This window comes from Aricia agestis, chromosome 2, assembly GCF_905147365.1.
Source record: "Aricia agestis chromosome 2, ilAriAges1.1, whole genome shotgun sequence".
NCBI classification, from domain to species: domain Eukaryota; kingdom Metazoa; phylum Arthropoda; class Insecta; order Lepidoptera; family Lycaenidae; genus Aricia; species Aricia agestis.
Genome location: NC_056407.1, coordinates 19,511,876 through 19,526,156, shown reverse-complemented (window position 1 = coordinate 19,526,156; position 14,281 = coordinate 19,511,876). Strand labels below are relative to the sequence as shown.

The window sequence follows — 14,281 nt, the reverse complement described above, 5'->3', positions numbered from 1 at the left end:
GACTCCCCAGGTGCTGCGGTAAGGAGGAGCACCCGGGGTTACCCACTAAAACCCACCGGTGCCTCCTTACTCCGCTACGCTGCTGGGCCACCGGACCCGCCTACGAGGGCGATATCTGCGGTAGCCCAGTTAGCGGCGTCTACTTAAGCAGACTCCTCCGCAGCAAGCTATTAAGCTCTGCTGAGCCTCCCGGGAGCAGCCCGAGGCACCGGGCGCTCTTCTGTCGGGCAGAGCTCGTGCAATGGGCAACGGATTCCCCAATCCGCCGCCCTAGCCCTGATTACGGCGGGACTCTAGCTACAGCCCTGATGAGTCATGAAAAACTAAGTTGGTAAGTTCACTATATGTGAGTTGTGGTGTGGTGTAGTGCGCGTGCACAAACGAAGACAGTTGCATCAGACTCAGAATTAAGATACTAACGGCCGTTCCCAATATTTGATCTATCTCTGGTTTTGCCCTACTAGAGATAGGACTAGCTCAGATTAGACATTAGAGACATATAATTTATGTCAATTGTGAGCTATTCCTATCTCTAGTAGGGCAAAACCAGAGATAGATCAAATATAGGGAACGGCCGTAAGACGTCAATAGGGACTATACTATTACTGCAATGTTTGGACGCCAGAGGCAGCACCCGCACAGACAGTAAACAAAAAGTTTTGTTCGGCGTTTCACAACGTTTCTGTCTATATTCTTATACAGTGTGTTTGTGTAAACACCGTTATCCTTGAAACCATCAAATGAGACCGTAAAAATAAACAACTTTTTCTATGAGAACAATGCTGGGAACTGAAAAAAATTACGTCTTCATACCCATACGGATGCCCGGATCGGCAATTTGTATGGGTATGAAGACGGATTTTTTTGAGTTCCCAGCATTTTTCTCATAGAAAAAGTTGTTCATTTTGACGGGCTCATTTGATGGTTTCAAGGATAACGGTGTTTACACTAACATCTTGTATGATATATCATACAAGATGTTAGTGTGAACACCGTTATCGGAAATATTAGAAATTACGAACTACTGGAGCAATTTTTATGGCAATATTTGGCACAGATATAGAGTAGACCAAGTGAAGGGAGTAGGGACATAAGCTATTTTTTATGGGAAAATGTACTTGTAATGTATGTAAAGGTTTCTGTAAAATTCCTAATTTACGCGGGCGAAGCCGCGCGGGACATCTAGTTGCTCTATATAATAATATTTAGCCTTATTGTTTTCTTATAACGTACTTCCTTTTTTAATCAAATTGGGATCGAATATCCAGTACAAAGTTATATGTTTCGTTGTAGTAGATTTTCAGTTCACACACAAAGAAAAACGAGTTAAGTTTGGAATAAAAGTCTTTTTTCTACAAAATAATATTAAATACTAGCTTTTAGCGTTAAGGATAAAAAGAAGTAGACTAGACATATTGTAATCATTGATCATAAGTAGGTGTATGAATTTAGGGTTCCCAACCCTCCCGGATTGCCCGGGAGACTCTGGTAATAATGCTTAAGAGGATACAACAGCGGCTAGAGATATGAAAAAAAAGTACGTGTAATATCTATAGCTGTCTCCCTTACCTCAAGCCTATACCGCAGAACGCGATAGAGACAACTGCAGAAAATCCAGAAAATCAACGATTCGTTGTCCCCTGATTCCTTCTCCAAAACTTAACCGATTTAAGTACTTTTTTCATTAAAGATTAAAAAAAGGCTTGAGCTGTGTTCCTATGTTTTGCTTTTTTTGTATAACCTAGCCAAATCTGTTTTCTGGACGTTTGAACACAGTGGAAAATCTGACCATTTTTTTGGGTTTTTGAACGTTCATATCTTATTTAATAATTAAATTATGAAAAAAAAGAAAACATAGGGACATTGTATTAGTGGCCGTAGATATTCAGGAAAAAAATTATAACTCTACTAGCATTATCCAGGGAGGAAACAGGGGACAACGTTTGTATGGAAAAAAGGGCGGTGTGGTATCCTCTTAAGCTCCCGTCCTACCGGATAGCGATAATTTATCCGGTTTTTCAAAAACTTATAAATTGAGTTAGTGAAAAAAATGTAAGATGAAGCAGGACAATTATATTATCTGTTCGAAAAAAATCGCTTGGATTAACGCTGGGCTTATTAATGACTTCTTTACGTAATTAAAAGAGAGAAATGGTCCTGAATCCTGATACTATGTTCTTTCTCATATTAAAAACTATATTTTAATATTTTTAAAGCTATTCCATAGCTTTTATCGCTAGCTTTCATAAATAAATCTAAAACATCGTCTAGCAATCTAGTACATATTCCCCCCCGCCCCCCTACAATTCTCCCGGGTTGGTCCTTTCGAGAGTTGGCAACCCTATGTATGATGCATATAAGTACCTACTTATGATTATAATAAAAAAAAGTATAGAACCAACGATTACTATTAACACTATGTAATTATTTAGGCATTTCATTGTAAGCAATAAGCTGGAGAAATAAAACAGCTATCTTGGTATAAGTTTTTTACTTAACTAAACAAATATTTGTACTTTAAATAGGTCAATCATGGGCGTACCCAGGTAGGGGCAGGGGGGATAATGAAATAAACGTCAGTTATCCTGGCAATGGCAAATGGAAATAAGAAACGTGTTACCTACTCTGCGCAAAATGATGTGTTGGAAACAAAATATCTTTTCAGTCAGATTTATAAAAGTCAATTTTCAATGTTTCAATATACCAGACCGACCATCTTCTCCGAAGGTATGAGCTGCCCCCCCCCCCCCCCCCCCCCAGCTAAATCCTGGGTACGCCCATTACGTTGCGCAAATATAATTATTAATATTATGTTGATAATAATGATTTAGCCTACATTTTCAATGCACTCGGCTGCCATCCCCACTCTTGGCAGATTTTTTTTGCACCATATCTGTTGTAGCATATTTCACTGAAAAAAAACCAAGGTATTGTTAATTTGAATATTGTAGTACGAGATACAAAAATCTGTTAAACTCAGCATTTAACTCTGGGGGACAAAACGTTGTAGCTCAGTTCCTGCTACATCTTTTACTATTTTACTAAGGGCGGATTCGACCAAACTGGAGTAAAATTTTACTCAAGTATAACTGTCTCCCAATCTAAGAGTAAGCTGGTTTTGTGTTTTTCCAACTTCTAATACAAGAATAAGGTAATTACACGGGAGTAAATATTTACGCGGGCTATTTTGATGGAGTAAATATTAAACTGAGAATAGTTGCACAACAGGGTGTCAACTGTCGCGGTCGGTGTCATTGTGAACTATAATTGACATTTTATTTCATACTCTTTGAGTAACTTGGTAAAATGCAAACGATAATATCCTAGAGTAAATTAAAGGAGTAAAATTATTCTCATGATAGTTATACTCGTGTAACTTCAAGTTTGGTCGAATCGGGCCTAAGACATAAAAAAATCTAGACAAAACCCCCGACACGAAAAAGTAGCAATCGAGGAACTGATTTGTGAATTCGATTGTCTCCTAACCGCGGTGGCCGCTTGCGCCAGCTTGGGTTATTGCTATAATATTTTCATCTAAAATTTTTAATCCAGACTGCTACAAGTTAACCTAAAAATACAAAGACGCTATAGGATAGGTCACGATATTATTACACGATATTATTTGGAAAATAACCGTGTTTTATATCTGTGGCGGTCGTAAAAACGTTTTATAGCGGTCACATAACAATTATATAGCTGAGACTGAAAAAATTAGCCTGCAAATTCGAAAGAATAAGTATCGTAAAAAAGTTCACATACAGTATGGAAAAAGACGTAAAATCACGTGAAGCGCCTGAATTTATTAAAATAGCAATAACCACGACACAAGTATCCCACTATACGTGGGAGAGCCATGCTTCGGCACGAATGGGCCGGCTCGACCGGATAAATACCACGTTCTCACAGAAAACCGGCGTGAAACAGCGCTTGCGCTGTGTTTCGCTGAGTGAGTGAGTTTACCGGAGGCCCAATTCCCTAACCCCTACCCTATTCCCTTCCCTACCCTCAACTATTCCCTTCCCTTCCCTTCCCTACCCTCCCCTATTACCCTATTCCCTCTTAAAAGGCCGGCAACGCACTTGCAGCTCTTCTGATGCTGCGAGTGTCCATGGGCGACGGAAGTTGCTTTCCATCAGGTGACCCGTTTGCTCGTTTGCCCCTTATTTCATTAAAAAAAAAATGAAAATGCATTACTCTAATTTTCTATACTTAAATTGCCTTTTATATTAAGTCATTTAGCTCGTGTCACTTTCACATAAAACTCTGTTATAATTATTTATTATTATTGGGTTTAATAATGGTTTTGAATTAAAGAGCAATTTCTGAGAGAGCTACCTAGTCTACCTACTACATAATACATTTCCCAGAAACATTGCTTCTCTTCTTTTTCGGTGTCTTCTATCAAAATCAGTTTAGTAAAGCCAAAAGGCAAGTAAACTTTACATTTATACAAAATATACTACTAATTAAAGGTCACATAATATAATTCTTTAGAAAGGTGTCTTGACTCTTGACTTCTACGTCTGTACACACAGTGTAAACTTTTTAGGTATTAGATACCTACTGAAGATTTCCTTCAATTACCATATTTAATCATCTTTGATACGCGGGAGAACCATGCTTTGGCACGAATGGGCCGGCTCGACCGGAGAAGTACTTCGTTCTCACAAAAAACCAGCGTGAAACAGCGTTTGCGCTGTGTTTCGCCGAGTGAGTGAGTTTACCGTAGGCCCAATCCCTTCCTTACCCTCCCCTATTCCCGTCCCTTCCCATCCCTACCCTCCCCTATTACCCTATTCCCTCTTAAAATGGCCGGCAAAACACCTGCAGCTCTTCTGATGCTGCGAGTGTCCATGGGCGACGGAAGTTGCTTTCCATCAGGTGACCCGTTTGCTCGTTTGCCCCCTTATTTCATTTTAAAAAAATACTCACAATCGTAAGCCCATCCAATCTTCGCAAACAGGTCAATGAGTGTCGTGGACGGGTTGAGCCGCCCCAGCTCCGAGGTGCGGTAGTCCCAGGGGAAAGTGTGGTGGTAGTTGTGCCAGCCCTCGCCCAAGGCCGCCATGCTCACTAGCTTGTTCTCCACTGATTTGATAAAGCTGGAAACAATGGAGGCAATGTTCATAATGCCACAAAAACTTGAATATTTTAAGGTGTACATTGAGTTACACTCGACTTGTCTATTAATACAGATCCTACCTATTTACTCCTAAAGCTGAAATTTTTGATTCATTCAGACATTGAACTACACCGACTAGCTTACTCGACATGGCTCTCTGATCTACTACTAATACTACGTAAGAATATTATACCTACTCTCAAAACATAACTTTATCTACTTTTGGAGTAACTAGAGATCGCCCAATGGTCGAAATTCGACCTTGGACTACTACGTTTAATTTGTAATAAAATATTGACTTTATCATATATATTTTTCAACTCTCGTCTTTGGGACTCAGCTGATCTCAGACTGGCCGTGTAAGCATTGTGTAATAGTATCTAAGATTCAATAAAAAAAACTATAATCCATTTTTAATTTGTCAACTTGTTGTCAACAGTCTTCAACCATAAATAAAAGAGTATAATTCGTATGTATAGGCTTGTCACTCAAAAATCTGTCATTTCTCATGTGTGTGTATTGTAGTGTGTGTAATGTTTTATTTGTTAAAAAATGTATGGTAAAAGTATAATTTCAAAATAATATTAGCTCGATGCACTCCTTCACCATATAAACTATAACTGTGCAAAATTTCATACACTACGTTTCCCCATTTTTCGTAAAAAGGGTTACAAAGTTTGTCGTTTTAATATTATGATAAGGTAAAATACTATTGCGCCTTGTAAAAAATAACTTGCGAGATTTGGGGAACTTGCTATTCACAACTTAGTTTAATATTAACTAGCTCTACGTCAGCAAAAATGTACTTTCCGGAATATAAAAATGTCTTCTTGCAATTTCATCAGTATGACGAATCAATATTATAATATATAATGAGTCAATATAGCTATTAGAAAATATACTGAACATAGTAAAATTGGTTTATCTACCGTATTAAGAGGATACACCAGGGGCGAGAGAAAATGAAAATAGGTTTTTGAAAATGTATTGCTGACTCACCAATCTCAAGTCTCCCACCGCAGAGCGCGATAGAGACACGACAAACACGACAAACGTTCTAATAAAAGAACAGAAAATCTTCGATACGTTGTCCGCTGATTCCTTCTCCAAAACTTAACCGATTTAAGTACTTTTTTCATTAAGAATTAAAGCAAGGCTTGAACTGTGTTCCTATTTTTTTTTTTTTGTATATTTTAGCCAGTTTTGTTTTCTGGGTGTCTGAACACAGAAGAAAATCTGGCCATTTTTTTGGGTTTTTGGACGTTCTTATTTTTTATAAAATAAAATTATGAAAAAAAAAAGAAAACATGTGGACATGCTAATAGTGGCCATAGATATTCAGGAAAAAAATCATTACTCTACCGGCATTATCCAAGGAGGAAACAGGGGACAACGTTTGTATGTAAAAACGGCGGTGTGGACTCCTCTTAATATTTGGCTCAAGTATAATTCAATACTTTTAGGTATTGGTGTAGACTTGTATGAGCTCCGTGGTGCAGACGTAGAACCTTCGAATTACATGCTCCATTTCTTACTGTTTGCGAGCTTTAGGTTTGCTAGACAAGTAACTAAAAAAAAATCGGTCAAGTGCGAGTCGGACTCGCGCACGAAGGGTTCCGTACCGTTATAGAGCGCCAATAGGGAAAAAAATTAAAATTGTGTTTTTTGTATGGGAGCCCCCCTTAATATTTTTTTTATTTTAATGTTACTATTTAATATTAAAGTACACATACTAATTGAGGATTTAGTGAAAATTTCAAGTACCTATATTATGTTGCCATTATGGATTACGAGCCAAAAAGGAGCAAAAAAAAAATGTTTGGGATGAAAATAATATGGGAGCCCCCCTTAAATATTAACTTTATTTTGTTTTTAGTATTTGTTGTTATAGCAGCACCAAAAATTATAAACAAAAAACTTTTTGAAAAAAAGCTTTTATTTAAATAGTCTAAAAAGAATAAAATAAATTTCTCCTTAAAAATTTTAACTTTTATGTTAAAATCCTCAATGTATTATACAATTTGCATGATAATAAAAGCTTGTCATTTTCGAGTTACTTTCAATGAGCCCTTTCATTTGATACCCATATTGCAGACAGACAGACAGACGGACAGACAGACCGTGAGACAGACGGACAGACATCAACGTCTCAGTAATAGGGTCCCGTTCTTACCCTTTGGGTACGGAACCCTAAAAATAATCATATTTCATAGTCGGATATAAACCAAATTCTAGGTCCGCCATCTGCCTTAGACGACTCAATTCTTAACATTCTATAACATGAATCATGAACTAATTCTTCAATAGCCTACCTGTCATACGGCTTATTTCCCCACAAGTGGGCAAAGCTGTTAACACAGAAGGCGATGTTGAGGGTGATGGTGAACCGCATCACGAAGCTGATGATGAAACTGAGGAAGACAGTCTCGCCCCAGCAGTACACGGGAATGGCCACGGGTAGTACCACGTTAAGTAGCACAAACAGGGGAATGTAGAACCTGAAATAAAATTATAGAGCTACTAAACTTTCCTTAGTTTACATAGACCATTGAAGAATTTATTTATTTTGGTTATCTACAGGACAGGCAAAAACAAAGAAACACAATCTCTAAAGAATTTCTATAACACAAGCTGTGTTATCTTAAGATCGTTATACAATATTAATAATAATAGCTCCCACACCGGTTTCGGTGACGGTGGCCGGTTTCATTGAAACCAGGCCAGCTACGCAGGAGTAATTTATAGTACCCAAGTGTGTGCGCAGTACACAAGAGCACTCTCTATTCCTTTACTCCCATAACCCAGTGGGACGGACGACCGACACGACTGGCGAGAGATCAGGCGCAGGTCCGACTTTTTACATGCCCATCCGACGCATGGATCATCTTACTTGTCAAACCATCAGGTGATCAGCCTGCATTGTCCTAACCAAACTTGGAAATAACATGTTTCCAACGCGGGAATCGAACCCACGACCTCCGAGTCAAGAGCCGCGCTCTATACCACTAGACCACGGAGGCGCTCACAATATTATTTATATTATGTATCTATAACCTAACACAATATTATGCAAATTTGTTTACCGGAGGCGCAATCCCCTACCCTATTCCCTTCCCTACCCTCCCCTATTCCCTTCCCTTCCCATCCTTACCCTATTCCCTCTTAAAAGGCCGGCAACGCACCAGCAGCTCTTCTGATGCTGTGAGTGTCCATGGGCGACGGAAGTTGCTTTCCATCAGGTGACCCGCTTGCTCGTTTGCCCCCATTACATAAAAAAACAAAAAAATAAAAAATATATTTTTTACTTAATTAATTCTCTTACACTTATTTTGAAAAAGATACAAATAAGAAGTTAGTCGTCATAACTAGAGGTAAATAGTAATAGGCTTCGATCACATAATATATACAATAGGTAAGTAAATAGTTATAATTAATTGGTCTAATATGATTTATATTATAAATGTGAATATTATCGAAATTATTCACTAGTGTTACGGCTGCATTGAGAGACATTTACATACAATTACCTGTCAAAGTCTTTATTACATATCTACTTATTACCTGTTATAATAATATATTATTATTATTATCGTTATTCGTTAAAGTGTAATGTAAGTGTATGTGAAAGCTATTCAATTATTTATTAGAAATGTACTATCAGAGAAGCTGATTCCTAAGCAGATGGGAGACCTACGTAGTTTGGTTGCGTTACGTGAAACCCAGCCGACATAATATCACAATTAACATTGAATTGACATGATCCGACCAAATGACGTTGGTCTGTCAGCTGCCTAGGAATAGAATAGTACCTATAGCATATTTTGACATTTTGCCTATGTATTGCTCGTGATAAAAGTGCGTTCGGTAATATTATTTAACTTTTTACTTCATTTTATTAATTTAAAGGGTTTGCAACACAACACTTTCGCTTAATTAAATGTTGTGTTACATTATTTACCGGAATATCAAGTACTTATCTATATTTTCAATCAGACGTCTAAGCATCGAATAAAAAAATCGGCCAAGTGCGAGTTAGACTCGCGCACGAAGGGATTGTACCGTTATAGAGCAACAATTTGTATTTTTTGTATGGAAATATTTATTTTATTTTATTATTAAATATTAAAGTACAAATATATATTTTTTTATGAAATAAGGGGCAAACGAGCAAATGGGTCACCTGATGGAAAGCAACTTCCGTCGCCCATATGGGCACTCGAGCAACATCAGAAGTGCTGCAGGTGCGTTGTCGGCATTTTAAAAGGGAATAGGGAAGAGTAGGGAAGGGTAGGGGATTCGGCCTCCGGTAAACTCACTTACTCGGCGAAACACAGCGCAAGCGCTGTTTCACGTCGGTTTTCTGTGAGCCCGTGGTATTTCTCCAGTCGAGCCGGCCCATTCGTGCCGAAGCATGGCTCTACCACGTAATTAAAGATTTTGTAAATATTTCAGGAGCCTGCCTATTGCTATGTTATGAATTAAGAGCAAAAAAAAAGCCAAAAAAATCACGTTTGTTGCATGGAAGCCCCTTAAATATTATATTTATTTTGTTTATAGTATTTGTTGTTACGGTCTATAGGGGCAACAGATATACCTACACAATCTGTAAAAGTTTGAGAAGTCTAGCTATAGCGGTTCTTGAGATACAGCCTGGAGACAGACAGACGGACAGACGTCGAAGTCTCAGTAATAGGGCGGGTCCCTATTACTGAGACTTCGATGTCTGTCCGTCTTTTTACCCTTTGAGTACGGAACCCTAAAAACACTTACTTCTTCTGTAACCTAACCACGGGGTCCGCGAGTAAATCTGTGGAAGTCTTCCTCAGCGCGACCCGTCGGTTCTCGACAGCGGGATGGGGGGTCATGACGACCCACCCGATGTGCGCGAACACGAACCCCCGGTGGATGTTGTGGGGGTCAGCGACGGTCTCCGTATACTTGTGGTGCACGCGGTGGTCCAGCGCCCACGTGTAGATGTCACGCTTGAAAGAAAGAATATATTACCAAATATATTACCAAATGGCACGAAATTGTACAGTCAACGACAGATCCGACTTAAAATTTTCTTTTTGCAGTGGCAATTGGAAATTAGAGTAAAAGTTATACACCGGCCGTGCATAACTTTTACTCTCATTTCATGGTAGCTGGTAGTGCATACTGCTTATAATAGATATTATTACACGTCAAAAAGCTTACACTGAACAGACGGATGCACTGAAGTCTGAAACTTGAAAGGTTTTTCTTTTTTCTGTAGAAATAGCCCTAAACTAAAACAATAACTTAGTCCACGAAAAATTTAACGATAGGATAATATTTTGTTAAATCGTAATAAATCCATTGTATAAAATAAATTTTCGGCTGAGACTATTTAATCGTTACCAAAATTATCACCATGTCCGGAGGTTGGACCAAAACTTCTTATACCCTTGCTAAAGAGTTCACATGAAACTTATAAAGTGTTGCACTTAGCCTACGAAATTAAGCCCGGCCGCACATTATCCGAATTTTTGATCAGAAAAATTCGGACGCCCCGCCCCGCTCATACATTTTGACACGTAAGAAATTCTGATAGTGTGCGGGGTCTATAACAAACTGTATGACCAGAGTGCGTTCCGGCGGGCGTCCGAATTTTTCTGATCAGAAATTTCGGATAATGTGCCGCCGGGCTAATTCACAAGGACGAATAGTAAACCATTTTGTTATAGCATTTTGGATGCCTTGCCAAAATACTGGTGTTCAGCCAGTATTTGGAATCTGTTTCCGTTCTACGAGCTGTGGAGTATGGATTGATTGCGCTGCGAGATTATTCACCGTAGATATACCTATATAATATATGTATATACCTAGTGCTATACTGCCCGTGTGCTAGTTACATCGCACTTTCGTTTGCGTCTGTCGCACTTTAGAACTTTCAAACCACTGTGACGCTAAGATAAACTTATTTACGAAGTTTGTTTTGAACTATAGTGAAAACTTCAAAATATCTTTTGGCGGAAGACCGCAACAAATTTCACGTGCCTCTTGTGTCGCATGTACGGTCACGTTTCGCGTACGGCGGACGACACCGCAATAATAAAGGTCAACTCGAGCAATTATTTCTATTCATCGACAAGGACAATGGGCTAACTTTACCATCTTGTGACCAAAATGTCAGTAGTACTACTGACATAATATAGTAATGAAGTAATGTATTTATGTATTTGGTAATTGTTTTCTGACCAAAAACGCGTGAGCGTACCTATATGGTATCAAACCATTATCGCTGTGCGCCTTCCTGTGCGCGAATTTTTTCTGTATCTTTACTACGGTTAAGCGGCAATCTTTCTAAAGACACTACTAAATATTACAATATTACAGCCGGTGCACGCCCGCCCTAACGCCGAAGCCGGTCGTGTATATCGCGGTGGTACATGACACTCACCTGGCCCGTGACGGTGAAGAGCACGGCCAGCAGCAGCCGCAGCGGTAGGCGCGCCCGGTACGCGCGGTGCGACCACAGCCGGAGCACGCCCGCCGTAACGCCGAAGCCGGTCGTGTATATCGCGGTGGTACATGACACTCACCTGGCCCGTGACGGTGAAGAGCGCGGCCAGCAGCAGCCGCAGCGGCAGGCGCGCCCGGTACGCGCGTTGCGACCACAGCCGGTGCACGCCCGCCGTGACGCCGAAGCCGGTCGTGTATATCGCGGTGGTACATGACACTCACCTGGCCCGTGACGGTGAAGAGCACGGCCAGCAGCAGCCGCAGCGGTAGGCGCGCCCGGTACGCGCGGTGCGACCACAGCCGGAGCACGCCCGCCGTAACGCCGAAGCCGGTCGTGTATATCGCGGTGGTACATGACACTCACCTGGCCCGTGACGGTGAAGAGCGCGGCCAGCAGCAGCCGCAGCGGCAGGCGCGCCCGGTACGCGCGTTGCGACCACAGCCGGTGCACGCCCGCCGTGACGCCGAAGCCGGTCGTGTATATCGCGGTGGTACATGACACTCACCTGGCCCGTGACGGTGAAGAGCGCGGCCAGCAGCAGCCGCAGCGGCAGGCGCGCCCGGTACGCGCGGTGCGACCACAGCCGGTGCACGCCCGCCGTGACGCCGAAGCCGGTCGTGTATATCGCGGTGGTACATGACACTCACCTGGCCCGTGACGGTGAAGAGCGCGGCCAGCAGCAGCCGCAGCGGCAGGCGCGCCCGGTACGCGCGGTGCGACCACAGCCGGTGCACGCCCGCCGTGACGCCGAAGCCGGTCGTGTATATCGCGGTGGTACATGACACTCACCTGGCCCGTGACGGTGAAGAGCGCGGCCAGCAGCAGCCGCAGCGGCAGGCGCGCCCGGTACGCGCGTTGCGACCACAGCCGGTGCACGCCCGCCGTGACGCCGAAGCCGGTCGTGTATATCGCGGTGGTACATGACACTCACCTGGCCCGTGACGGTGAAGAGCGCGGCCAGCAGCAGCCGCAGCGGCAGGCGCGCCCGGTACGCGCGGTGCGACCACAGCCGGTGCACGCCCGCCGTGACGCCGAAGCCGGTCGTGTATATCGCGGTGGTACATGACACTCACCTGGCCCGTGACGGTGAAGAGCGCGGCCAGCAGCAGCCGCAGCGGCAGGCGCGCCCGGTACGCGCGTTGCGACCACAGCCGGTGCACGCCCGCCGTGACGCCGAAGCCGGTCGTGTATATCGCGGTGGTACATGACACTCACCTGGCCCGTGACGGTGAAGAGCGCGGCCAGCAGCAGCCGCAGCGGCAGGCGCGCCCGGTACGCGCGGTGCGACCACAGCCGGTGCACGCCCGCCGTGATGCCGAAGCCGGTCGTGTATATTGTGGCTATCACTGTAAGATAAAACATAGTGTGCACTACGAGTATAATATTATGGTTTCTGCCAGAGCCACGGGATACGCGAAATTACACTTTCGCGTATCCCGTGGCTCTGCCAAAAGCGGAAAAGCACCCAGGCTACCGGAGATGCGTAGGTGTATTTCCCCAACGGAAAAAGGTACTATAATTTATACAGAAGTAGCGACCCGCCCCGGCGGCCGGTACAATACTTAGTACATTATTTTGATAAATCTCATAGGGTTTAGCCTGCGTTTGCAATGTAATTTACGACATCACAAAATTATATTAGAAACCCCAAAATTAACAGCACTTCTCCACTATTTAATGAATGTTATTATACTTATAAACCTTCCTCTTTAATCACTCTATCTATTAAAGAAAACCGCATCAAAATAAAATTAAAGTAAATATTTAAGGGGGGGTCCCATGCAAAAAACACATTTTTTTGTCTACTTCCACTCTATACCGGTACTGAATCCTTCGTGGGCGAGTCCGACTCGCACTTGGCCGATTTTTATTAAGATTAAAGAGCACGTTAAAGATATCTTTACTGTGCTAAAAGTATCCATATCCTACATATTTACTATAAAAAAACAATAGCATAGAAAATAACATACCGAAAAGAGTCGTATAAAATCTTGGCTGATTCGTAATGACACAGAAAAGTCCGTATAATGACACCGTATGCAGCAACACTTGCACACTACAGTCCAACCATTTGATTCGTGACTTAAATTCTATCGATTCATATTTACGAATATCAAAATCACCAAACACTTCATTATCTTCATTATTTACATTTTTGTCAACAGTTTTAAGTATCACAGTATTACTCTCGTGTAATTCTTCAAAGTGTAATTGATTAACGTTCTCCTGAGTTGGTGCCATTCCTATGAATAAATTAACTCTAATATACTCATGTGTTTCATCACACCGTCACTGCCCGGCCTCTTCGCTTGATTGATCCCGAAATTATTCTTTGTTTATATGTTTATTTCCTTTATTTCTCTGTTAATACATAAAGTTTAAAATATATAGCTAAGCTAAAACTTCACTATAATTTAGGTCATTATTTTTACTATTTTTGTAATTAAGAAATCAATAACTTTTTATGCAAATACTTCAACCTGTGGTCTTGCTCATACACTAAACGATGTTTAAAAAGTGTAAGAAATTTCTTTGCTTAAAATAACACCTTAAAAAGATAAGGCCTCAGGAAGTAAAGATTGTTCCACAAATTGAATTGTTGCATCTTCCGTCCCGCAAATGTTCGTCCCTACGTGACGAATGGCTAGAGGCGATTTTTTATTTATTTTTCATCC

General features: G+C 41.6%; 1 protein-coding gene across 1 annotated transcript; it reads right to left on the bottom strand.

The window, feature by feature from the left end:
• Positions 1-2,794: 2,794 nt before the first annotated feature.
• LOC121739837 (acyl-CoA Delta-9 desaturase-like) lies at positions 2,795-14,002 on the bottom strand. The gene is made up of 6 exons (XM_042132425.1): positions 13,577-14,002; positions 12,822-12,952; positions 9,893-10,104; positions 7,435-7,620; positions 4,933-5,102; positions 2,795-2,911 (listed from the first exon to the last, which is right to left on the bottom strand). The coding sequence occupies exons 1-6, from the start codon at positions 13,845-13,847 to the stop codon at positions 2,841-2,843; spliced, it is 1,041 nt and encodes a 346-aa protein (XP_041988359.1). The 5' UTR covers positions 13,848-14,002; the 3' UTR covers positions 2,795-2,840.
• Between the last annotated feature and the right edge of the window lie 279 nt (positions 14,003-14,281).

Coding starts and splice junctions, on each gene's coding strand:
- LOC121739837 (XM_042132425.1), bottom strand. CDS start 13,847: ATGGCACCAACTCAGGAGAACGTTAATCAATTACACTTTGAAGAATTA. Junction 10,105..12,821: donor TCTTCACCGTCACGGGCCAG/GTGAGTGTCATG, acceptor CTTTCTTTCAAG/CGTGACATCTACACGTGGGC. Junction 2,912..4,932: donor GATTGGATGGGCTTACGATT/GTGAGTATTTTT, acceptor GTTTTTTTTCAG/TGAAATATGCTACAACAGAT.